The sequence below is a fragment of the Oenanthe melanoleuca genome, chromosome 4 (genome assembly GCF_029582105.1).
Source record: "Oenanthe melanoleuca isolate GR-GAL-2019-014 chromosome 4, OMel1.0, whole genome shotgun sequence".
NCBI classification, from domain to species: Eukaryota; Metazoa; Chordata; class Aves; order Passeriformes; family Muscicapidae; genus Oenanthe; species Oenanthe melanoleuca.
The window spans coordinates 20,737,354-20,764,364 of NC_079337.1; the positions used below are offsets into that span (position 1 = coordinate 20,737,354).

A 27,011-nucleotide genomic window follows, 5' to 3' on the forward strand; every position below is an offset into this window, starting at 1 on the left:
TTCACTCTCTAACCCACGCAAATAGGAGAAATATGATATGCGTATCAATCACATTTATTTTTATGACAGATCATTGGTTTCTAATCTTTCTGTTTCCAGGAAGACAATCAGCATCCTTCATGTTGCAATGCCACCTTGACCCTGCAGCCTATTTTTCTAATCTTAGTTACCGCCTTACTGAATATTGAATTTGTGATGGTTTTACCTGGGCTAAAAATAGAGCGAAATAATTGTTATAAACCACACAGACAAACCTACATACCACAGCTCACACTCCATAATAAAGAAGACAAGGTTGAAAAATTTTTCGTACAGCCTTACAGATGAAAACCACGGGAAGTTCTTCACGGAATCAGTTAGGGTTGGAGGGGACCTGTGGAGATCATCCAGGCCGAGCCCTTTGCCAAGGCAGGGTCACCCAGAGCAGGTGACACAGGACGGTGTCCAGGTGGGTCTGGAATGTCTCCAGAGAGGGAGACTCCATGACCTCCTTGGGCAATGTTCCAGGGCTCAGCGTAAAGAAGTTCTTCCTCATGTGGAGGTGAAACTTCTTGTACTTTAGTTTATGGCCGTTAACTCCTCACCCCCTCACCGGGCACCACTGGAAAGTCTGGCACCATCCTCTTGACACCCACCTTTGAGCCACATATGAGGTCCCCTCACAGTCCCCTGTTCTCTGGGCTGAATGGGCTAGACACCTCTTTAGTGGGAGGATGGCGAGGCGCCGGCTCACGCCGCCCGGGGAAGCGGCGGACGGCCCAACGCAGGGAGCGCTCAAGGCCGGCTGGGATGCGGCTTTGAGGCCGCGGAGCCCCCTCCCTCTCCCCCTCCCTCCGTCCGTCCCTCCCTCCCTCCGTCCCGCTCTCCCCGCCCGCCCCAGCCGGCGGCAGCTCCGGGCGGCGGCTCCTCCTCCGTGGCCGCCCGGCAGCATGGCGGCGGCGGTGGAGACCCGCAGAGTCTGCGAGACCGCCGGCTGCAGCAGCGAGGCCAAGCTGCAGTGCCCCACCTGCCTCAAGCTGGGCATCCAGGGCTCCTACTTCTGCTCCCAGGTGAGGCTCCCCGCGGCCCGGCCCCTCTCCCGGCGCTCCGGGCGTGCGGCGGGCGCAGGCTCCTGCTCCCCGCGCCGGCTCCCGGCCGCCCGGGCCCGGCCCGGCGTGCCCGGCTCTGCCTGTCTGCCCGCCCGCTCCGGCCGGCCTGGGGCGGCAGCGCCCGGCAGGGGCCCCGCACGGGGTTCCCCCTCGGTTCCTCGGCGCTTGGAGCGGGGAGCTGGGCTGGCGGCCCCGAGCCCCGTTTCTCCCCGTGGCCGCGGGCGGTGCGGGACCTCAGCGGCACTACAGCGCGGCCGGGGCGTTCGTGCACGGATGTTCCTCTGCCTGAAGGTGTGGGTGGTCCGAGTGCTCCCCTTGAAAATAAAGGCTTAGTGGGACAAAGTGAGGACGTACTCATCAAATTCCAGCGGGTGCGTTTCTCTGCCGGCGTCAGCTCTGGAGTTGCTCGGCTTTGATAGACACCGGGAGACTTGTTGCTCTGAAAACAGATTTTCTTTAAGTTACGAGTTTCTGTGAAAACTGTTTGATACTCTTCTTTTTTTTTTATGATCCCTTTCCATTCCTAACTTTTTTTTTTTTTTTTTCCCCCTACTATGTCCTTTGATATTTTACTCTGAGGGTGTCAAACCGGAAGGTTCAGGTTAGGCCACATGTCATAGAGCAATCAGCTCCCACATAGAAATGTGAGAATTGAGCGTGTTCTGTAGGCCACAGTGGTAGCAGAGGGTGGTCCTTCAGTAGAAAGAGCTGTCTGAGGACTGTTGAGTGCATTATTTGTTAAAATGTGCACTAAAATATACAGCCTAATCCTTTGAACTTTTTGTGTGTATAATTCTATGAAAATCAATGAGTACATAGGTGTTTACCTCAGAGATTAACACTGGCTTTCCATGTCAATTATAATTCGGAGTAAAGTCATTGAACTTTTGTAGATAAACGTGAGAAAATAATTCAGTCACATCAGCTAGATTAGCATATTAATTGGGAAGAATTTTTTTCTGGGTCAGGATGTAAGCTGATAGTTATGGTTTGCATAGGGCTAGGGGAAAATTTCCCAAGTGCTTGTGACACACCCACTGCACTGTTTCTGGTACTTTCCCCTGAAGTCTCTGTGCCCTATGCTAGTAGTCCATGCCAAATTAAAGCAACTGCAACTCAGAATTGTTCTGACAATTCTATATCTCTAGTTCCTGTGTGGTTCTTGTGGTTAACTTCTAGGATTTGATCTGTGTTTTACTGTGTGTTTTGACATGTCTGATATAAAACTCATCACAAATGCATCTTTGGTATATATAAATATTAGCTGGTGATGACAAAACCATTTGTTAAGGGAATGAACAGACCAGTGTGAACAGTTCCAGTTACATTTTCACTCCCCTCCTTCCCATCTCTAACTCAGCTAGTTCCATATAGGATGTAGAGATTCTTGTTTGCTATATACTGAGTTTAATTATTTTGAAATATCTGCTGCTGTTGTTAGGTGAAAGGGGAATTACTGGAAATACTTCCTGGCTTGTTAAAATAGGCTGCTGGATAACTGACTACATACTTGTAAAGCTGTCCTGCCTAGAAAATGAAATACTGAACTGGGAATCCCAGTTGTCTCATTTCTGAGTGACTTGAGGCTGTGTTGTGCCTCGCTGTCCCAATCAGGCATGGGGGTAAGGACACTGAAGGAGGTTTGGAGCAAGGTGTTACAGAGAAGAACATTAGTGACAGCCTGTTTTAAGGACGTGCAAGAAATGTCATGCACTGAGAGAAGAGTCCCTCCCTATTGTTCATTCTGTAGCAAGGACCCTTAGCCCCCCTTAGTACCCTGTGTGGGGCCCAGCATGGCACTGTCCTGAGGCTCCAGCTCTCCTCGTCACCTGCTGTGTGCCGTGGAGGAAACTTGCTGCAGTCCTGCCCTGGGGTTTGGTAAGCACAGTCAGGAGGGCAGGTGAAGTGCTGCTGACAACTGGCTGCCTCTTCAAATGAGCACATGGCAGGTGAAGGACTGTTATTTTCTCTGAGCTTCCAGCAGGTTTCAGCTGACAGCAGTTAACTGCTGAAACGTTTCTGGAATTCTCTGTTTGGTGGTTTTCTTTCCATTCTGGTCTTACATGCATAAATGACTCCTAGATCAGCTAGTAAGTGGACCTAGGATGTTACTTCACCTACAGAGCAGAGCACAGCCTGTGTTGTAGCTGGCTTGGTGCCCTCTAAGGATGCACACTTCTACCCTTTTCCCTTTGGCTGTCCCTGATTCCTTGAGCCACTTCTGAGGTCTTCAGAATTTTCTTGTAAATGGAGGAAAAGCAGTTGCATAAATTGTTTTTGGGTTTTTTTTTGCTAGTTTAGCACTGCAGGGTCATGAAACACTTCAGGAGTGTGCTGCTGAAGAACAGGCTTGCCCACTGTGGCCCAGTTTGGCCCAGCAATAAAGTCAGCCTGTCCTTATGGAATGCTCTGGTGTTTGACAGGTGTGTGGGCACTTCCTTTGGGCTGAGGGTGGGTTGGGAGCCACAAGCTATTTGGCCTCTCCTCGGCAGGTAAAAGCATCTGTGTGGGTATGGACACCAGGTAATTAATCTGCTTGGAAGCCTACAATGACTTTTTCTTACTCCAGTCAGAGCTAAAACCAAATTTGTAGGAATTTATTTTCTCTAATGCTAAGAATAAACAACAGAAAATTGTGAACTGCTGTAGGAAGGTAACCATGTGAAGCCATAGGTTTGGATTATAAGTTACTAACATATCATTTGCTAAGAAAAAAGTGGTATAGGACTGAAAGGTAGAGGAAGTATAGGACTGAGAATCTCAGTGTAGTGTGGAGATTGATTAAAAATTATTTTCCATGACTGCACATAGAGAACTGAACTTTCCATATAGGTTGCATCAAGACAATGATTTACCCAGTGGATTTATCAACTGTGTTTCTCCTTTCCTGGAGAAGGGGTGTGTTATTCTGCTCAGTTATTTTTTTCTCCCTTCTGCATCAAAACGTATGGCCTGAAAATGTTTATGCTGGAGTAATTTGACATTCTCTGAGGTTTCTTTCAGCCAACACTGTTTCCTCTCTGGCTGTTGGGCACCTTGGAAACTGGGTACAGTTGCTAAATGATAGTTGTGCTTGTGGTCATGGATGGAAAGGGCCATGTGGCCAGATTCTGGCCTAGCATGGAGGTTTTGAACTGGTTGTGGAGACAAGGTAAAAATGGCTTTTTGCAGCAGAGGAGCTCTTGAGATGATGTGTTGAACCCTGGCTTTTTTTTTCCCCCTTTCATTTCAAGGTGTAACAAGAGGAAGTGTTCTGCTGAGGGATTCTGTCTGCTGTTAACCCTTAGTAATATTTTAGGCTAGTAAATCAAGTACTATCACTACCAGCTACCTTTTTTCACTGTCTTGTTTTCTTTTTTTTAGAGACTTTCTGGAGTGTTGTGTGTGTTTATCATCTTGTGGTGAGACACAGTAATTCAATTTGTCTTCTGAATTTGTTTTCTGTGGAAATCACACAGATGTCCAGCATCACATCTCAAGTGTAGAGTTCTTCTTGCTTAAGATGAATTTGCTGTTGTGAAATCTGCCTTACAGACACAGTCACTAGCACGTACATTGTGTGTAGTATACATAAAGAGTTCGTGTTTAAGTAGACAATTTGAATTTCTTTTATGTCTTTTACAAGTGGCTGAAGGATAAAGAAGGGGAGAGTAGTGACTGTTCTTGAGATCTTCAGTTACTGTTTTTATATGAGCGTTCTAATTGTGAATGGATCACTTATTGGTGATTTTGTGTTGCTTTCGTGGAAAACTTCCTCTTTAATACTGCTTATATAAGTGTCTTAGACAAAACAGATTAGGTTTACTCTGGTGTGGGCTACATGCTAGTGCAGGGCCATCTCTCCATCCAAATTCAGAAATACTTACTTTTAGATACTTACTGGAAACATTCTCTTACTCTGAAGTCAGTGGCCTTTGCCACTTCTGTTTCTCCGAGAGCTGGTGGCCATGGCTTGTATCATAATAGTAGTCATAACCTACTCAAGGAGAAGTGTTGCCCCTTCCTGTTTCGTGTGCCCTTGTGTTGTCACCCCAGGTGTATGAAGTGGTCTGGTTATGGAGTCAGAAGTGAGGCCTGGGGTTATATGGTGACTGCCATGTGTGTTTTAGGTGTTTGAAGGGGTAGCAGTGACTCTGAGCTTTACAGTCAGGGGCAGCGTCTCTTGCACCGGTGGGTGCCTCCCAGTATCTCTTGATACCTCTTGATACCTGAGGTGGGGAATGACTTGTTCAATTTTGGTGACAGGAAAGAAATGCTGTTTTGTTCTCTCAGTGAGTTCATATATAATTTACTGCTTTCTAGAAGGCACATTTTCACTGATGCTTGGCCCTGGGCCCTTGAGATCTTTGGGTGGTCAAGGTCACAGTAATTTGTGAAAAATTCTGGACCTGAAGAAGAGATTATTGTTCCATTGCCTGCTTTGCTGTTTCCTTTCACTGTCAATGTGTTGGGGATGGGGAGCAGGAAGTAGTGGACCTGGATGAAACAGTTTTTTGTCCTCTCTCACATCAGACCATAGGACATCAGTGCAAGGTTTCGTCCTTGGTTCACTGTTCTTTGTGCCTGAAATAGGCTGAAACCAGCTGCTTGGATTCAACTGCAGCACATAGGAGTTTCCTGAGGCATAAATGGCACTCAGCTGACACCATCTTCTAGAAAATCAGATTTCCTTCATCAGGAAGCTGACATTCTCAATTGGCCTATAAATCACCATGAATACTTGTGTCTGAGGTAAGCACTTGAGTATTGGTGAGGTATAAAAGCTGAGCCCTCATGACTTTCTGAGAGTAAAGCTTCAGATTCCTGTAGGCAGACTTGCTGATCTAGTGTTCCATGTACTGACATTATAGTCCAGTTGGAATTCCTCTGGTCCATTGTTCCTTCACTGCTCTCAAAAATCAGTTCCCATATTTCTGAATATTTCTGTAAATCTGAAGGGCTGCAAATGCAGTCTGTTCCTCAAAAGAAGGGCTCAGTCATGAAGGACCCAGGAGTCTCAGGGTAAGATCATGTCTTAGATGAAGGAGAAAGTCAGTCAACCCTGCTGATACCAAGGTTTTGCATGTAGGTATTTCTCTTGGAGTGGAATCTGAGAACACATATGTGACTCTTCTGAAAAACTGACTATTCATGTATGCTGCTTAGGCTAGTTTGGGAATTTTGTACGGAGTTTTTCAGACTGGAGACTGTCTCTGTGGGCTTGTACTGCCCTAGAAGGATTTCAGCATGCTGAAAAGAATCAACTGTTTAATTTAACATCAAATGTATTTACACCTCAATATATTTGTACTTACAAATAAAATTGAGTTAATCTGTACTGTAGTTAATATATATAGAACTGATAGCCTGGTATTAAGCTAAATGCTGTACTTCAGGGGTTTTTTTTTTGTCTTCTGTTTTGCATACCTTGAAGGTGTTTGGTTGAAAATGACTTCTCATTATGCAAAATGACATGGTCTCAGGTTAAGCCCCAGACAGTTATACATTTTAAAGGACATTTGTAAATTCTGTTAAAAAGATTGCTTAGAATATTTTTAAATACAGTGTGCTGCTTGGCAGTGTTTCCTTGATGTTTGCCCATTGCAATTCAGGGTCTAATGACATGCAAAGAGACAGACAGTCTGTCCTCACAATCTTGATTACAACTATCTTTTTTTTCTTTTTTCTTTCTTTTTTTTTTTTTCTCTGTGAAGTAGGTATTTTTTGAAATTCATCACAGTGGCTCTAAATGATGACCACATAGGATGGAGGGGGTAATTCTATGGAAGCTGGAAACAAGTTGGAGTGCTGACAGAGGAGTTGTCAGGGCTAACTTAAAATGAGCTGTTCCCATGCAAAGGCAGTTCAGAAACACAGTGTATCACCAGGCCTTGAATTCTGTGTTGTGGTGCCTGGATAGTTTCCTGGCCTTGGATATCATAGAGTGGTCTGGCTTAGAAGGAACCTTAAAAAGACTGTCTGGTTCCAACCTCCTGCCATGGACAGGGGCACCTTCCACTAGACCAGGTTGTTTAGAGCCCCGTCCATCCTGGCTGTGAACACATCCAAGGACAGGGCATCCCTGTCTCTGGGTAGCTTATTTAAATCTAGCTTGTTATATTTTTGCTATGCGGAGGTTTGTAGTGTGGTAATATCCTAATCTTGATTGAGCATCCTTTTCTCCTCTGGAATTTGCAGTTGGCTGTACTTTCCCACCTCTAGACTGTATGCATACATGAACTGAATGAATAAGAAACTTTCTGTTATTATTGTAAAGATGAAAATAAACAAAACACAATTTTTTTTCTCTCATGACTTCAATAACTGTTTTAAAGGGCTTTTTCTTTTAATGGTTGATTAAAAAAAAAAATCCCTCAAGGTATTTGGTAGTAATCTGCGTCCACAGTAAAAATGCACCATACTATAAAACAAATACTGCTGTGCCACATGATTCTGTTGATATTGGTCGAGTCCTTAAGACAAAAATAATTTTCAGAAATAACACAGCTTCTACAGGGGGATCCAACAGGAGTCTTTCCAAATGGTAATGCTGGTTGTGCCTTTGGTTACCTTTTGATATATTCTGGTGAATACTGGGTTGAACTTGTCTCCAAACACAAAACCAGTAGGATTGGCTCAAGAGTGTCTTGAAGCCAGAAATGTTGTTAAAGGTTTTAGTAAATAGACAGCCTCTGACTAGAAGACATTTATATTTTTTCTTACTGAAGAGTAGCTGTACCCAAGATTGCTCTAAACAAGTCAGGGATTATCCCTCTACTTGCTTTTTTGTCCTCCTACATTTGACCTCTCTTCTTGTACAGTCCCCTTCTATGTTTCCACCTCTGTGTTGATTGAAGTGTAAAAGTCACATGCAATAAAAAGAAAAATGCTTTAGGTGAGAAGGGTGGGGATTTTAATATCAGGCATGGTAGTGGATAATGTAGTGCTTGAAATGAAACTCAAGAAGTCTTCCAAGAAACTTAAAGCCAAATTCATGTTGATCATGTGTCCTTTCCCCCTGAAACTATTTAACGTTTTAAAATATAGCCATACAGTGTAACATGTTCCTTTTTTCACTGTATTTTCTTAATTTTAATATTAAAAATCATCCTGGATGTTTTTTCCCTGGTTTTTGTTTGTTTAGTCACTGAAAATTTTCTATCCTGACCTGGGTAGGGCATAGGAACACAGGAGAATTGTTAAAAGACAGGAATGGTAATAGCAAGATTGAAGTAGATGTCTCAGGAGAAGGCTCAGTAAAAAGCATAATTTTCTCCAGAAAGTACTCCAGAAAGTGGCTCAGATGCAGAAGAAGAGGAGGTTTCTTCCATAGCTTGTTGGAAAGTGTGCAGTATAGAGAGTGAGGGTGTTTGCAATGTGCAGTGGTACTTTGGTAGTGCTTTGTTGCCAGAGCTGTGATTCTCCAACCTCTAAGATGACAGCTACCATACTTTTGTGTGGAATTGCCAAGGCAGAGCTCTGCAGTCATGTGCAATGTGGTGCTTGTGCAGTAGGCTATTGAATATAAATAATTTGTACATACCCTGTAAGTCCAGTGCTCACAGGAGGTGTATGGTGGATCCTACACAAAATAGATGGGCTGTAGGTGGATGTGCAGCATATCCTTTGAGTGCCTTCCAGAAGTGTCAGACCAAGGCAGAGAGATTCACTAGTTGTACATTGCACTTGTAACAGCCCCTGCTCACAAAAATGCTCTGGACTTACTGTGTGTGCCTGTTGTAGCTGATGGATGTGCACATGGTGTCTGGGTTGTCTCAGGGTACAGCAGCTTTGGAGCTGTGCCCCAGGAGTTCTGGCAGGAGACAGAGGGCAAGTAAAATCTGGGAAATGTTTGGCAAAACTTAGGCATATGGCAGCCTTATGCAGAATCATCTTGGGTTGTCCACAACTGCAGGAAATTAAAAGCCAAAATGGAGCCTCTCTGTTTATGGTACTGTCCCAGGTCCTGTGTTTTCTGCTTATGGGCCAGCAAAGAGGAAAGGCTGTTGGTATAGGATAAAGAAGGGCATTGGAGAACATCCCCCAAAATTTCATGGGAAAGCAGAGAATGAACTACAATCAGTAATTACTACAGCTGATATACATCTTAGTTCCCCAAATACTCCTTTATATTCATAAAAGTGGATTCTAAGTTTTTAGACCTGGTAGCTGCTCTAAGTCCTTGTGTAATCCTTCTTTTATGCTTCAGAACAAAGACCTTGTGTTTGAAAGGGGATTAAAACCATATCGGTGCTTCCAGTGTCCTTGAAATAGCATTTTTAGATTTTTTTCTTTTTAAATTTTCCCTAAAGCAGGCCTCCGTTAAAACCTGTTCCTTTTCTCCCAGCTCTGCAGCAGAGAACTGTGCAGTGCAAAGGTCTGTGTGTGCAGTGGGCAATATAAGTGTGACAGTAAAACCTTGGGCTGCTGTTAGAAGTGACGCTGTCTCCAGTCATGGGAAGTGTTGGTTTCAGAGCTCCTGGCAGTGCAGTCACTCCTGCTGTGTGGGGTAGCAGAACAGAAAGAGCAACTGCTTCTGGTCATCAGGGGAACAGCACACACACAGCAGGGTCTCTGAACGTAGGTGTACTTGTGCACCACTGTACTCCCTGTTTGTGGGCACACTTTGGTAACCACTGGTTGCAATCCTGGTGAGGGAGGAGGGAGAGGGTGGCTCAACAGGAGCAGACAGCTCAGAGCGCTCAAGAGCAATCCTGAAGCAAGGGTAGAATGTTACAAGCTGGGCTTAGTTTGCAGATATGTTGTCTTGGACTGGTTGAGAGTTGTACTTCAGGTTGAATCAGTTGTTGGCTCTGGGTGGTAGTTTTACAATGATGATTCAGCATTAGTATTGTTTTTCCTTAAAAGAAAAACAGTTTACTTCCTGCCTCTTACTTTAGAAATTCAGCTGTAATTGTCAATCATTGGAATTAGCAGTTTCTTAATGGGTGTTTTGAGTGCACATAGCCATTGATTTAGAATTTCTACTAAAAACCCAAGTAATTTGCTAATTAGCCCCTTGAAGGATCACCTTTAATGCTGCTTTCTGTGACTTTTCTACTTAAATCTCTTTTATTTCATGTGTTTTCTTTATCTTACTTGTTCATTATTCTCCAGCTGCTAGGCATTTCCATCTGCCCCTTTGCTGATTCTTTGTTTCTTGCATGAACTGCTCTATTTGTGCTTGGGAAGAAAAGACCAAGCTCCTCCACAGTCACTCTTTTTCTTGATTTCCATTTCAACTTTCTCGATAATTTTTTTTTCAATTTCCTATTTTCATTCAGTAGCCCTCATTTCCGCCCTTTAGTCTACTTCATTAGTTCCCCTGTGGTTGTGCTAATTGGCCTCTGTTGCTTTCCTGTGCTGGAGCAGGAGGCAGAAGGGATGCAATTAGCAGGAGGAGATGGCTTCTTGTGGGAGTCAAGGGAGGACCTTGTTGCTCACTGCAGTGCTGTAAGATCAGGTACAGAAATAAACTCTGTTTCAGCCAATCTGCAGCCACCATGGTGTTTAGTTACTCATTAAAATGATAAGGAGTCAATAATATATAGGATTATATCAGTGTATTTTGCTGCCATGGGTGTTGTCTGTTTGGCTGTGCTTTTTCTCCCTATTCAGGTTCATAAACTTTTGAATGTGATATTTTCTCTTGCTAAGACTAGCAGTTACAGTAGCATTTACTGTGTATTGCTACAAGGGTTAATAAAAACAGTCTTTCAGCTTTCTTTTAAAGTACATTTGCTTTTCTATTGTGTTAGATTGGCATGTCTGTCCATTTTATATATATATAAAATATGTATTTATACATTTTGTTTGCAATTCTAGGAATGCTTTAAAGGAAGCTGGGCCACTCACAAGTTATTACACAAGAAAGCAAGTAAGTACATTACTTTTTAAATGCATTATCATATTGCTTTGGTTTTATCCTGTGCAGTGAGCTCTAGGTGGCCTTGCTTGTGCTGGGGATTGGACCAGATGACCTCCAGATGTCCCTTCCAACCTCGACTGCTCTGTGCTTCTCTGCCTAGGAATGGTATTGGGGTTTATTCCAGGAAACCTGGCACTGGATGATGCATATCTGAAATTTTGTCCAGTTCTCGACAATCTAAAGTGCTGTGGAAAATTTCAGAGGCAGAGGTTCACAAAAGTGTTTGTTTCTGTTTACTTTCTATTTGCATGAATTACTGCTTGGGCTACGTTGCCAGGTATATGAACACAGAAAGAGGAGTGCTAAAATAAAGGGCAAGGAGAGAAATAAATCACTATTGTAAGGCAGTGTTCCATCATAGCATTTTGATGTCTAATGCTGTCAAAGGCAGCAGGAAAGGTTCTTGCAAAGTCTTTGTGATTAGACCCTTGCTGGAACACAAGTGAGTCAGAGTGCAGCTGTTCTGTACATTTTTGGAAAAAAAGGGAGAAGGCTTGTGTGCATGGTACAGCCATAATAGAGGATGTATCAAAGCTAGGATTTTGCTGAGTTGAGTTCAAGGTAGTGCCTGTGTGCCTTAGTGGCAGCTGGTAGCTCTGGCACAGAAATACTAGGAGACTGGTAGATTCTACCTTACCTGAGTAGTGAAAATAACCCATGAGTGTAAAACCAAAGAGAGGGCAGACAGTCCTGCCCCCTTGCCTCCTCCCTGCCATCACCCTGCCTATCTTCATTAAGCCCTGCTGAAAAGGGAGGTAGGATTTAAAAGTGATATGGCAGAAACTCACATCCTCAAATGATTTACCTCCTTTCCTAAAATCCAATAAAGCTTCTTTTTCCATGATAAATGTTGAATGGTAAATAGGTTGGAGTAGTACAGACAGTTACAAATGTTTTCCTTCTTTCTCTCTTCCCAGTGTAGGGATTTAATACTTCACACTTGCATTCTGTATCCTGTTAATTTGTGTGAATATGAAAAGCTTCGTACTTTTAAATTGTTATTTCTCAATTTCATCCGATCTGAATGTTATTTGAGCAGACAGAGGCTCTGAGGAATTGACATTAGAGCTTGCAATGGCAGACCTTTTGCTACCTCTTCATCCTTCTGATATATAAAAAGAGAAAACAAACAAATTATCCAGTTAGGAGTTAAAGATTAATGTTACTCTGCTCTTTCTTTACCCTTGTCTTCTCTTTCTGAGTAAATACTTCTACTTTTGGTATTGCTCAGGATCTGCTTGTTTCAGTCCTTTACATGAACACCTTCAATTTGCCCTCATAGGAATGTGTTATTTGTGAATGAAGTCAGACAGAATTTCACAAGGTTCAGAGATCTGGGAAGCTCCAGCAGTTTGGGACCATCTTCTAAGGTGTGAGCACTGCTTGTCCTGAACTGCAGAAGTGGCAGGACCTGCACGCTCTTCATCAGCTCTGGAGGGGTAGCAGCCTCCATGTGTTAAGCCTGACAGTTGGATGCCTCCTTTCACCTTTGGATGGCCTCCTTCCCACCTCGGGTCATTTCGGTCACTGGGTGCTAAGGGAAATGACAAGAAAGGAATGTTCTGCAGTGCAAGGGTGTTAATTGAAGGGATACTGGGTGCCTCTGGAGAAACAGGCTTTTTTCCTGGGAATGAAAACAAGCACTGTGGTACAAAACTACAAATGAAGAACAGCTTAATTACTACACTTCCTTTGTGCATTCAGTCCTGACGTTCCCCAGTTTGCTATTGAATAGGGTAGGAAGAATGTGAATTTGGAATGGACGATGCACAATGATAACTGCTACTTAAACCTTCATATAATCAGTATATATCAAATGCCAGACAGAGTCAGGTTTAGACTTACATACTTCTAAGTCACTTTCTAGACCCTACTGTTCTCATTCTTAGTAAGACAGATTTTGCTGCTGCAACTTTTTTGCCCTTTTTTTATTGTCTTTTCAGAAGATGAAAAAGCTAAGCGTGAAGTTTCTTCCTGGAGCCTGGAAGGTGATGTTAACACAAATCCCTGGTCTGGTTATCGATACACTGGGAAACTCAGGCCACACTATCCACTGGTAAGCAAGAGGTGCCACTCTACTCCAGCACTGCTACATTCTGTAGCAACAAATAGACTGCTCCTGACCTGATGACTTGCCATATTTTAGCTGAGAGGGGAGAGCTTCTCGATCTGAACCCGATGGCAAGGATGTGCATGGCTTTCCTTATTGTGTTCATTTTAGTTTAACTTGTTCTGTCTCCTGTTATATTTATAATTAAGGGAGTGCCTGTGAGCATCAGTAACAGACTTAAGCTCATACCTTTTGGATGTACACTGTGACATTTATTCTGCAAAAAGCTACTACTAGTTCAGATGATGTCTCCTAGCTGTTTGTTGTCCTCACCAGTTATGGAGCAGTCTGTTTCTGAAAAGCTTAAATGAATTAATTTAGAATTTAAATAAATGGTTTTATATTATATTATATTATGTAAGTGGTTTAAAGTAGCTTGGTGAATGAGCTGGTGAACTGCTGAAAGAACAGAGGTTACAGTTACCTCCAGCACTGGAATGGTGAAGAACAACAGAGGCCAGTAAGGTCTTCAGTTGTGAAAGGTGGGTTTGGAAGATGATGACATATAGCTGAGTGTATATAAACACACACACTTATATACACCTAACTGTATTTTTAAATTGGTACAAGTTTCTATGTGGAATAAGCTGAAGCTTTTTTTTACAGCAGTGATGGCATTTTCTTTACATTTGTCTTTTCTAATTGGCCTGTGCTAGCAAAGCTGCCCCAGTGGCATCCTCTTTCTAGTCTTCTCCATCTGTTACAGGCTCATTAGAGAACAGATTAGGAGAGCTTGAGCCCATGTGTGTTTGTTAGTCTTGTTGGAGGAAAAGGTGTTTGGGGTATTTCACTGGCTAAGTAATTTAGTTGTGCTATCTCTGAGTATTGGCATTTTTGTCTTGTGACTGCTTGTCTTGTGAGACTGATGCAGATGAAATTAAGAGATTTTGACTAAGGTGGTGATCAGAAGCAGCAATCTTGCTAAAGAGGAGAGGGATGTATTTGGAGCCAGTGCACTTGCAGTCTGGAAGGCAGCAGAAAAAACTGCTACAATAAGTTATAACACATTGTAAAACCAGCTTGGTTCACTTGACAGTAAAAATTTGATTTTTATGCAGTTGGCTATTAAAAGTTGTATAGCATGATAGCAATAGAGAGTAACAGCAGAATGTTTGGGAATGAAAGGTGGAAGTTCTGGAGTGTTTACATACTTTGCAACTTCTTCTAAACGGACTTAGGCATATTTCACATGAAATATTTCATATTTCATATAGTATTTAATTTTGCTGTGTGACTATAGTAAGTGTTCTTACAACCTAACCAGCTTTGCCTGTGATTTATTTAGACGCCAACAAGACCTGTGCCAAGTTATATTCAGAGACCGGATTATGCTGATCACCCACTAGGTAACATGAAACAAACCACAATTATGAGAGTTATGTTTGCTGTCTATTTTCCTTTGCATTGAAAAAGCCTTTAAAGCATCAAGGAGATACTGAAGAAGGGAACTTCTTCTATCTGTTTTCACTTTACTTCTTCCCTACAGTTCCCTACAGTTACTGATTTTTAAAAAATCATGGTTGCGAGTATTTTTTGGAAGTCCAAAATTTGTAATGGGTTGTCTTTCAAAGGTGTACAAGAAATTAAGTTAGTTAATTTGGTTGGGGGGTTTTTAATCTCAAGCATGCAAGTCCTAGTTCTGTTGTTAATTTGGTAACAAACAGCAATCAGTTGACTGTCACAGATGCATTATGTTAAACCATTCTCTGTGGCATCAGCATATCTGTTGAAAATGTATTCTTTTATAACAAAACCAAGAAAACCTTGCAGTATGCATCCCCCAAAAGAAGACTGGTGTATCAGTTCCAGCTGGTTTTGGACAGAGAGGGAATGCATTCAAAATCACTTGTTTATTGGATTGTTATGGTATTTCCCCGTTTTTATACCAGTATTGGGGCTTTGCATTTCCCCAAAAGGCTGTTATGAAGTCTGTTAGCATTATTTTTTAATCTTGAGATGTTCCATAGTTATTTTTTAAAGAGTGTAAATATTAAAACAACACAAAATACTGGATTTTAGGGGGTCACTCATATGTGAAGCTGAGATTGCACAGAATTTGGTAGGAAGAATTTACACGTTTTTGTCTGCTGATTATTGCAGTAGTATAACCAGATATATTCCCAAGCACATGTAACCCTTTATGACTATTTTAGAATGTAATTTTCACTTATTATATTCTAACAGCAGCTGAAAAATGCTTTTGTATGAATAAAATAACTTCCTTGTAAACCTGAAATTTAAGGCTGTGTTTTGGTCAACTGGACGTGCTGGTTTTATGCAGTAAGTGAATGGGCATCCTGAGCATGTGGGGCATTATTAATCCTCTCCCTTTTTTTCTTTTCAGGAATGTCTGAATCAGAACAAGCTTTAAAAGGAACATCTCAAATAAAAATACTGTCATCTGAGGATATAGAAGGGATGCGAGTAGTGTGTAGGGTAAGGGAGTTTTGGTTTTGCTTGCAAGATGCCTTTATATTCTTTAAAAATCTATAATGGTTTTACCACATTGTCACAGCACATTTGAGAGTACAAACTTTCACATCACTTTAGAGCATTGAAAAATAGTTTGGGAAGCTTGGTATTTTCTGGCTTGTTCTCTTCTTGAGACCCCAGTTCCCAGTAAAGTATTTTGCAAGCAGAAGGATGACTTTTATCTGTTTCTTGCATTTATTATTAGTAGTAAGACAATTTATGACTGACACATTGTTAGTGTTAAGAATATGTTTTATATTGCACATATGAGAACTTTTTCCTCTCCTGGAGTTAGTACTAAGTAAAAACTAAAAAGCAAAACAAAGCCCCATCCCTAACAATTTTTGAAAAAGAGCTGTTCAGTTGTAGTCACTTCCTTGTGCATAAAGTCAAACTTTGAACTGTATTTAGGTAATCTGATTTAAGATTATGGCACTCAAGGCAATTGTGGTCCAAACCTAAATTGGGATATTTTCAACTCTCACAGAGGTGGCTGAATACATGACCTGGAGACATCTCAAAGTCTTTCTAGAGCCAAACTCCACACAGCTTTCCTGGTGATCTCAGTGTAGGTGTCAAAAATGGGTTACAAATCTTGTAGAGAGTAGTTCTGGCCTATTTTAAATCAACTTAAATTAAGCCAATAGATCAATTTTAAATCTGTTTTAAACTTTAAATTCTTTCACTTGCAGCTTGCTAGGGAAGTGTTGGATGTTGCTGCCATGATGGTGAAACCAGGAGTAACTACTGAAGAAATTGATCATGCTGTCCACTTAGTAAGATTATTTTATTATTCTTCTGGTGTTTATAAGTGTCTTCTTCTATCTCTTTATTTTTAAATGATTATTGTGTGATTTTCTTGGTTGCATGAATTCCATTTCTTTGTTTTAAACTGTTTCCCAGTTTGAAGCTGGTGGGTAGTGCAGATGGCAGAAATGTGCTACAGTGCAATGGTAGATTCAAAATTATTTAGGAACTCCTGGGCCTCTCTCTGTATCAGCTGCTTCCATATTTCTGGCTTCAGATTTCTTCTGAAGTTTCTTCACTTGCTTTCTCAGTTAACATCATGTTATTTTGTTTCTTCTAAACCCAGAGAACACCATATGTAGTCCATGGACTTTTTGTACTCCCTGTGGTTAGTTAAGACATATAGAGGAGAAAGTTAAATTATTTATGATTGGAAATCAGAACTGAGGTGCCTCAGAGAGAACTGAAACAAGATGTTTGATGCAGTCTGACAAAATAAAGCCACAGCCAGTGAAGTGTTTAAAAAACATGCTCAAGAATCTTCCTGCTTTCACTTTCCATAGATGTTTGAATTGTGTAATTTTTTCTTTGCTGTCTTTTCTATGAATCATGTAATCTGGTACTTGAGGCTACTTCTGTGCATTGTAGGAAAGGAAACAATTTTGATACAGTTAACTTTCTTAGAGATCTTACTTTTTATGTGCATCTGTAGCTGTTGAGCCAAGATTGTCCACTTTCATTAGGCTGGAGACTTCTGTTGAACTGCATTAAACACCAAACTACTTGCTTAGGCATAATGTATAAAATGAGCAACTAGTAGTTAACATGGAGTTAGCCTTCCTTAGCAGTTATGAAAACTTTGGCAGGTTGTTGATACTGACTGATATCCGTTATTGGTATTTTGCAGTTTTAAAAACAGTATTTTAAATTTATTTTTTTTTTAAAGTTGACAATATATTTTTTTTCAGTACTTTGCTCAGTATGTCACAAAGTATGTGAATGCATGTATGTGTAGGTATATATGAAATGTGTCTGTTTTGCAAAAATACAAGAAGGTTATTACAGTGCAAGGGAAGCAGCTTAAGGTTTTAAAACTGGAGGAAGAGTAATGCTAAATATTATTTTGTTTAGCTTGTATGTCTTGCAGAAATCTTGGCCTGGGCGCTTAAAAGTAGTAATTGAAAATGACTTTTAAAAACTGAATAAATATTGCCATGCATTGTTTCAAACATGAATATCTCAGCATTTGCAGTCAAACATGAAAATGCATAGAAACAAAATTAAAGAACATTTAATTTCTTCCTGGTAAAAAATGCAAGGCATAATTAAAACACTGACAAGAAATGCTTGAAGAATCTTATTCTCAAGAGTCTCTGCTTTTCAGCCTATCATTCTTACTGTAAAGCTCTTGCACGTGTGTTTTTTTCTGTGTTTTTTCTTTGTACAAAACTTATTGATGTAAATTTTATCTTCTCTATTTAGGCTTGTATTGCAAGGAATTGTTATCCTTCTCCTTTGAATTATTATAATTTCCCCAAGTCTTGTTGTACGTCAGTGAATGAAGTGATCTGTCATGGAATTCCTGACAGGAGGCCATTGCAGGAGGGAGATATTGTTAATGGTAAGTGCTGTGAAAATTTACCTTCAACATTTTTACCTTCTGTGCACTTAAAATATGCAGTAAGGTTTCAGAAGCAGGCAACATGATTGGAATGGCTTCTTAAGAGGAGCTTTTGTTCTCCTTTACCAGTTAGGTTGTTCTCATTTACCTCTGCTCTTTCCATACTAAATTTAATTAATTTAATTAATAAAATAATTTCAAAAGTTCAAACCACTTTAAGAGCTTTATAATTCTTCTACCCTTATCTGTGCACTAGTATAGTGCCTGAGTATTCCAGCTGTGGGCCAGATTCCAGTTGTTTCAGGCTATGTATATATAGTGAATAAAATGTATATTGAATTATTCAACTGGATTAGTTCCGTGTGAATTCTTCAGTTGATGGCTCTAGATTCTTACAATTTTGTTATGCTCATGATGATTATGATGACTGTAAAGGGTCCAAATGTGGAGGCATTGTATAGGTGCATGTTATCTTTTTTTGAGCATCTCATAGCCTGATAATACCAGCTGCTTTTTTCTTCTCAGTACTCAAGGTACTTAGGCTTTCTTGGGTGGTGAGAGATACTTTTATAAGTTATTTGACCATATCTTGTTTTAACTTCCATTTCTTCTTGGTTTGGCAGTAAAAATTAAACAATGCTTTTTTTTGTACAAACATTTGCACCTTTTGTTGATGGCATTGATTTACCAGTTTACAAGGGGGAATAGAAAAGTTACCTTGGAGGGAGTGTACCCAATGAACAATTAAAAGGAAGTGTCCATCTTTTTCTTTATTTAAAACTTTTTAGCCTGGAAGCCATGCCAAAGTCCAAAACAGGTTTTTTGAATCACAGGAACATGTCATCCAGAAGGTACTAGCAAGTGATGTCTAGTTGTTGACACCAAAGTACATCTTTCTGTCGAGATTGTACTGGTTTCTCTCAGCAGCTCATGTTGGATATTCCTAAAGTATTATTGTTTACTGCAGTTTCCGTCATGACTCTTTACCTGTGAGAGGGTTTGAGTGTGGGTTTCTTCATGAATAGCAGAGCAATAACTCCTCTAGTGGCTTTGGTGATCTAGTAGCTATCAGACCTACCAACTGACTGATAAAGGCTTAGAAACAAAAGTTCCCCTTCTGCCACAGCAAGACCATGATTTTACCTTTTAAAATTTAATTTCCCCCTATTAGTGCTGGAAATAATTCTAAGAAAGTACTTTAACCAGGTAAATCACCATGGACCAAAGAGCTTCTCTTCCCCATTTTTGCATTTACCTAAAAAACCTGCTAGCTTGCTGTGTCCTTGCATTGTTGGATTTTTTTTTTCATCCCCTCTCCTTCCCTCTTTTATTTCATTAAATCAAACTGTTCACCAGTGGAACACTAACACTATTATGTAGAATCTACAGGATAAGCATGAAAGAATTGATTCTGCTGGAAGAGTTTTCATACGGAATTCTTGTGAAGTAATCACTTCACGATTAGAATCCCCCGTTTTTACATTTGTTCTTTCACAAAGCAAGAGGCAGGCAGTGAGGAGCAGGGTGCTGATGCCCCATGTCTGCTGTTGTTCGCAGTGGATATCACCGTCTATCGCAACGGCTACCACGGAGATCTGAACGAGACGTTCTATGTCGGAGAGGTGGACGAGGCTGCCAGGAGGCTTGTCCAAACAACCTATGAGTGCCTAATGCAAGCCATTGATGCAGGTAAAGTGTGCCTGAAGCAGGAAGGTTTTGGTTCTCAAACATGCTTGCTCATACTGCCACTGCTTAGAGTGACCTCTGGTGCAGCACACAGAAGCACTGGTGTGTTGTCACCAGCTGATGATGGGTGTTGTGTAATGCAGTGATCCTTCAAATGGCACAGTTCTGTGAGTGGTGGCTGCAACTTCTTTTTAAATGTGGGCTGCTGAGGAAAATGTATTTGATGTTGAGCTGGTCCACAGATGATATTGGCATGGAAACAGCCTTTTTTTGACCATTGATGAGTAAGACATCTGCGTAACTTAGAGACTGTAACAAGCAAAGTATATTTTGGAAAACCCTACTTGTATAATTTGTATGGTGCTGCACAGTGAAGTGGTAAGGTAAAACACTGTGTGAACACCTAAACATATCTCTTTAGCCATGTCAAACCTGATAGCTATTTCATAAAGCTAGTTATGAGTTCTTGATTTTCTGTGGGAGTGTGCCAGACAAGACAGATCCATATCCTCCAGTACCTAGAGAACTTTAATTATCTTGCTTAGTTAACAGTCAGGGCAGATGCATTGAGACACACAATGAGATAGAAAGGTAGCTGCAGAAGGTTATGTTCAACTTCAGAAAACAAAAGAATTTCTCAAGTCCCTGGAAATACATGTACCATCTATATCTTTTATACCCTGCAGCTGCTTAAAGTCCCCATTATAATTTAATCACTTCATGGCCTCTAAAGATTCAAGTCCAAGGTGCTATATAGTAAGGCTTTAAACTTGAATTTAATGAAAAGTAAATGTAAATAAAAGAAACTAAAATTGACATAATTTGGGTTAATAATTTGGAGATAGCTAGTCCAGCTGAAAAGACAAAAATCCATAGGATTGATGTCTTGTGTATCTGTTGTGTGATCAAGAATATATTGCCAGCTTGAGCTGTGAAGAATAGAGATTACCTCTTCATGTGGGAATTCTGTTCTGAAATTATCCCTTTGTTTTTCAGAGCTAAACCAGAACAATGTGTATCTTTGGTCCTGTACGTTTTATAGCAAATGATACATGTGTTGTCTCTTATCCTTTGTATCCTGATTTTGATGCAGAAACTGTGACAGAAATTTCCCTGTGTTCGTTACAATGAGATTAAAATTCTCACTGTCTCTCTTACCAACGTTTTAGATGCTGTAATGTGTTTTAAAGGGTTTTAAACATTGCAAGTGAGTAGGAATTCTGATAGCAAGTGTCTCAGCTCTTAAAAGTCATTTAAGTCTTTAAGTCATCTTAACATCTTGGTGTTGGACCAGCAGAGCTCCAGCCCGGAGAGCTGTATGAGAGAGGAGCAGAGGGCTCCTCCATGTGAGTTGCATGTGCTGTCAGGCCCATGCTTCACAGCTATTTAGCACAAACCCAACAGATTAATGTCTTTCCTACCATGTCATTTTTTAATTTTTGGAGAAGCATGTATTTTCTAGTAATATAAGTTTCTCATTATTTTCTATGAATTCACCTTAGGGGTTTTAGTTGTAGTTGCTTACATTAGCAGAGAACTGAACTAAATGGTTGTTCCACATAAAGTTTTAGCTTTATGTGAGTTCTGCTTAAGATGGCGCCACACAACCTCACATGTGGCTCCTGAAGGAACACTATATATTCAGAGAGTTGGGAATAGTCTTGGAAAAGATTGATACTTTGTTTTAAGTGGCTAAAGGTTGTTTTTGGAATGATCTTCATTAGCTGAATGATGAAACATTGTTGCTTTTATTGTATTATTTCTTCCTTGTCCAAGTGCTCAAAGTGAATTTTTCACATCATTCTCATGTGTATCAAACTCTTTAACTTGTAAGGCTTCCTAAAGGGATTGTCAAAAAAGTTAAACCTGAATATGAATGTTCTTATTTGCTGTAGCATTGTCACTGAGAATCTTATCTAAGAGTAGAGATACCCATTTCCCCTTTGTTTTTGAAAATATCAGTCCTCTGTGTGCATTTTTCACATAGTAGAGGGATCAGTATGTTAAATTATTGTTCATACATTCATTGCAAGAAGCACTACAGCTAAGGGTGTGAAAGCTCCCCAAGTACTTGGAAAATCCTTTATTTTTAATTTCAAACTTCAACATCCTTTTAACGTGACCACTTGCATCCATGAAAAGAAGAAAGTAGCCTTATGAAAAAGGTGTTTTCTTCTGTCTCTCTTGGTTTTTTTTATATGAGAGAGTTTCCTCCCTCTCTCAAGTTACTGCACTCACATGCATACTCAGTGGATTAAGTAATCATATGAAGTTGCATACTGGAACAGATGGACACACAAGCCATGAGTGCTGCAGAGATGGTGTCTGATGGTTAGTTGTGTTGAAAGAAAGCTCTCTGAATTTCCTTCTATATCTCTGATTTTGCAGTAAAACCTGGTGTTCGGTACAGAGAACTGGGGAACATAATTCAGAAACATGCTCAAGCAAATGGATTTTCAGTGGTTCGGAGCTACTGTGGGCATGGAATCCATAAACTTTTCCATACAGCTCCTAACGTGCCCCATTATGCCAGTGAGTATTTGTTCCCTTTGTGCTGTCCTGTAAACAAGAAGTGATTTGCAGTGAATGCACACAATGTACTTGAGCCATCAAGTTGGCATTTTGGCACTTGAGAAATAAGTTTGGTTTTTTAACTCTGGACTGTAGCACACTTTATGAACCTGTGCTTGCATTATCTGCCTGCACTTATGGTTAGTGCTAGCTCTCATCAGTACCAGGTAAGTGCTCAAAGTTTTTTCATGGATTCCCAGCTGAATTCCCTTAGACATTCTTGTCTGATATGAGCTTCCAGATGTTTCTTTCTTTAGAAGTTCTAAGCAAAACCTTACTGCCATTTACAGATGCAAATAAAAAGCTCTTTGAATAGTATAGATGGGTGTTGTGCCTGAATCTGGATCCTGTTTCTTTCACTTTTCTTCATTTGAGCTTTGTGATATGGTATTTCTGGAAACTTCATCCTAGTATGTGGCAGAGGAGGAATTAACATTCCCACGGTAGTGGTAGTTTTTGGAAATATCCATGGCCCCATAGAAATTTTTCCAGCAAGATTAAGAAACAACCTCCACAGAGGCAAAGGATGGAAGTGCCAGTGAACAACTAAGGGCAGAGTAAACATCTTGAAGCAGTGATGAACAGTTCACACTCACTTCAGCTGTAAAGCTGCCCAGGTAATAGGACACTTATTCCTCAGACCTGACAGGTGCCTCCATCTTTCCATCTCCTAATGAGCTTTAATACAGTAACAGTTAAAGAGTGTAGTCTAGCAATTCCTGACTTTCCATGTCATCATTTCCTAAGTTACTTTTTCTGACAACAGAGAAAATCTGTTAGTTGCAGGGTAAAAGGATATCAATTCCTGGGATGTACTTTTTGTTGTGTAAAATGAAGAAAATATGGATTCTTTGGAGGTGGAGAGCTTTTTATACCAATTAAAATCCAGTCCAAGACAAAGGAAATTTCTATCTTTCATGGCTATTTGGAACTTTGAATTTTTTTTTTCATTGAGCAAATATGTTTGTTCCCAGAAAGAAAGATGGTGGGTGTTTTTTCTGGTATTTTTAAATACAGAGTCACAGCAAAAACAAAGAGATCTGAGGGACTTAAAGCCTCTTGGAGAAAAAAGAATGCTGCTGCTTATTTCTAGCCTACTATGAAAGGAGTTTGAAAAGCAAAGAGCTCATTTTTCTAAAAAAAAGGTTCTGTTGCTGTTGTGGCAGTTTGATGGCTGATATTTTTGAAGCCTCTAGGTGATTTATGTAGAGTAATAAATCTATACAATTAAGGTTAGATGGGGGATGTAAAATAAATGCAAATTGTCTACAGCAACAAAGTAGCTGGGAGCTAATGGTTCCTGTGCAGTTCTGGAGTTTGTTTCAGCTCAGTTACATCTGAGCTGTGCTGTCCTTCCAGGTGAAACAGGGCAGAGGAAATGGGCTGAAGCCTTTCTCCAGTCAAACTGCACTCCTGGAGTCATGCTGTTCCTCAGTTCATGTGCCTCCACATAGCATTTTTGGTGCATTTAACATCAAAAAGTTCTTGTGTTTTTGTCCTGGATGCCTTGAAATGCTTTGCTATTTTATGTTAGCTAATGAACACAGCATTATCCCTCTGACACTACTATGACCTCATTTTCCAGGGTAATGAAGGGGCAGTGTGTCCTTGATAAATAGGATCCTGGAATTACTTAACCACTGTCTCATTTTAACAATTTATTGGAGCTAAAGGCTGAGGGAAAACAAATAAGGAAATTCCAGGCCTTCTCTGAATATCTTAAGTGCTTCATACTTCTGCTGATTTTTTAGTTATGATTTTTCATTACAGAAGTGTGCAGAAATTCCTGTATTATATTTGTTCAGTGTTTTTATAGAGCTAGAGTTTAAATTCCAGTTGTTGGAAAGACAGCAATTAATTTTAAGCTGCTTGAGTAAGTATTGCAGTGTTGGTGGATGGGTAGAAGGAAAGAGCTAAGGGAAATCCTTATGTATACGTAAAAATGGAGAAGTGAACAGATCATCTCAGAGGGGCTTTTCTGGCTTTACTGTGTTTCTGTTGTATTCTGTTAGGACAAGGATTTGTTCATTTACTAAGATGGTATTCTTTTTTCTAACTTGAGTGTTTATTTTATTGCAGAAAACAAGGCAGTTGGAGTCATGAAGCCAGGTCACGTATTTACAATTGAACCAATGATCTGTGAAGGTGAGCAATTGAGCAGTGGAGTAAAATGGTTACTCTTGTTTGCTCTTAAGTAGCGATAGAACACAATGCTGGTTCTATCTTGTAGAGCTGATAGATTTTTCATTTCCCTTTGGGGGACTGATAGCTGTTATTTGAAGACTGGCAAGAAGGGATGCTTTCTGTTTTCAGGAGGCTGGCAGGACGAGACCTGGCCCGACGGTTGGACTGCGGTGACGAGGGACGGGAAGCGCTCGGCACAGTTTGAACACACGCTGCTGGTCACGGACACGGGCTGTGAGATCCTGACCCGGCGCCTGGACAGCATTCGCCCCCACTTCATGACCCAGTGATAGTCCACACTGAGCAGGTGCATCAGAATGACAAATATATCTATTTTTCGCCCCTGTACTATGCATTTTTTTAAGAGTACAGAATAGAAAGATTTCACCATTTTCTTTGTTCTCAGTGATTGTAGATAAGAGGAATATCTTGAAGAACCTGACCCAATGTCTGCTAAAGCAGAGAAGAATTTAAAGAATTTCCTGCTTTCCTCCTACCTACAACACTCACTTTCCTTTTCTCTTCAATTATGTCTTTAGCACCTTTCTTCCAATTAGACCCACAATTGCTTCTGTTGTATTAGCTAGAAAAGCGTGGGTAAGCTTTCCCACTGGGACTTGATATTTTGGGATCCAGGTTTTCTTTCACCATTTCAGTGTGCCGTCTCTCTTGGTTTTTGTGAGTGGCACCTGAGATTTTAGGCATTTCTTATTCCAAAGACTTGCTCTTGCTTCTGCAGATACTATTCTGGGCCTTGTTTGTTTATCAGTTGAGAAGGGGGCAGAAGAGAGAAAGACACGTGTGTGTACAAGAGCGGGCTACCTTTAATTCTGCCCTCATCTCTCTGCTGGTGGCTTCTGTGGTGATTGCCACTGTGGGTGGCACACTGTGTTAATGGCAGGACTTGTTTCTCTTGCTGGAGATTTAATAGGACGGGAAGTTAACAAAGTCTGTCTTATATGCAGCCTCCTGGAATAAGCTGCTTTTTGGTTAAGCAGTACTTGCAGGCAGCCTCCTGCACCAAAAGTTTGGTGAAGCTGATGTATCAGACTTGCCTAGATAAAGGAATGAAACACGAACCAAAAAGATCCCATGGTTCATGGGATCCCTACGTGTGTTAACTGTGGGGCATTTTTTAGAAATACATCCACAGTAGCTGTGGGGGATTGGATTTGCAAGACTTACAGTGAAGTATCTCAAAACAAGTCTGAGTGTGTGAAAATGAAACATGTTCAACACTGTATTCATTTTCTTTTGGTAATTTTTAAACGGGTCATTTTCTTCCCCCTTGGTTGAGTGAGTTTCAGGCTTTTGGAAAAGTCTTAGGGGGCAGCTATGAAAACTGGGGGTTTTTTCCTCAGACAGGGTATAGAGTGGGCAACGTTGGTATATATTCCCCTTTATATTTTGTTAATGGGTCATGGTGAGCTGGAAACAGTTACGTTAAGGAGTGTGGATTGATTAAGCCTCTCTTCTCTCTACCCTTTCTTTTTCCATGCCCATTTCCCTTCCATCATCTTTGGTGTCTCTGCTGAGGGAATTTAATTTTTTTCTTCTGAATTGTAATGAAAAATTTTTCAGACCCCATTGTAGACTTCGTCTTACACCACTGTAATGCAAGAAATACTTAAACCAACACAGACATTAAATCATACAATCATGGGCATAGAATACACCTCTTACAAAACGTCTGGTGAATTTGTTGCCACAGATCCAAGAACATGAAGTGCTGCATACCCTTGGTTCCCCTTGGCACTGCAGATTTAGGTGGGGAAAGGGGTTAGTGCTTCACAGGACTGGACTTGTCTACTCCCAAATTTGCCAGAAAATGTCTTCTCTGCCCTGAGTGCCTCAGACCTCTGTTGCTGTAACATCACTGCGATGTTTTCATTACCTTTATTCTTGTTTTAATTATGCAGTAAAGTGACCTGAAATGATGCACAGAGATCGCGTGTGCGTGCGTATGCGTGTGTGTGTAGAGATTTTTAGCAAAACGGACTGTAGTACTTGAGTGGGATTACCTGTGCTGAATGAGCTGAGTTGAGGAGATACCTGTCCTGGAGGTTTGCCCACCATATCCTTCACTTGAATGGTTACAATGGTCTTGCCTTTTCTATGTGTGTGTGTATGAGGCGGGGGGTGGGGGCTTCATTTTTGGTCTATAAAATAAAAGTTGCAGCTGCTTTTAACAGAAATAATTTTTTTTTTTGGTCTTGTAATCCAAACCCAGACATAGAAATTTCAATTACATCCAGGTTTGCTTGCAGTAGTGCAATCCCCACAGGTAGATGCATGCACCCAGTTAGAACTCTCCCTTAAACCCACACATGCGCCACTTGGATACCTCTTTGTTGTTGCACTGATACAACCAAATTTAGCGCATTTTTAATGCAGGTAATCTATGATGCTATGCATTTCTACCAATAAATTGAAATCACAGCATAACTGCTTATAGTGACTTCATACTACTGCAGTATTTCTAAATGAGCGGATAGCTTAGTTAGCATTTACATGAGATGTTTTAACATGAGAGGGTACATAAGCCTTGAGAACAAAACTTAATAAATAAAAATATTGATAAAAGCTATTTTTTCACCTATCTAGCTGTGTCTTTGCATGAACATG

The 27,011-nt window shown here is 40.7% G+C and overlaps 1 protein-coding gene across 1 annotated transcript; it reads left to right on the forward strand.

Annotated features, from left to right (window-relative positions):
• Positions 1 to 354: 354 nt before the first annotated feature.
• On the forward strand, positions 355 to 26,973 carry METAP1 (methionyl aminopeptidase 1). Its single transcript, XM_056490942.1, has 11 exons — positions 355 to 1,049; positions 10,893 to 10,944; positions 12,939 to 13,051; positions 14,391 to 14,451; positions 15,450 to 15,541; positions 16,270 to 16,353; positions 17,807 to 17,945; positions 19,503 to 19,634; positions 22,020 to 22,163; positions 24,282 to 24,347; positions 24,516 to 26,973. Exons 1-11 carry the CDS (start codon positions 714 to 716, stop codon positions 24,674 to 24,676), a joined length of 1,380 nt encoding a protein of 459 aa, XP_056346917.1. The 5' UTR covers positions 355 to 713; the 3' UTR covers positions 24,677 to 26,973.
• Positions 26,974 to 27,011: the final 38 nt, after the last annotated feature.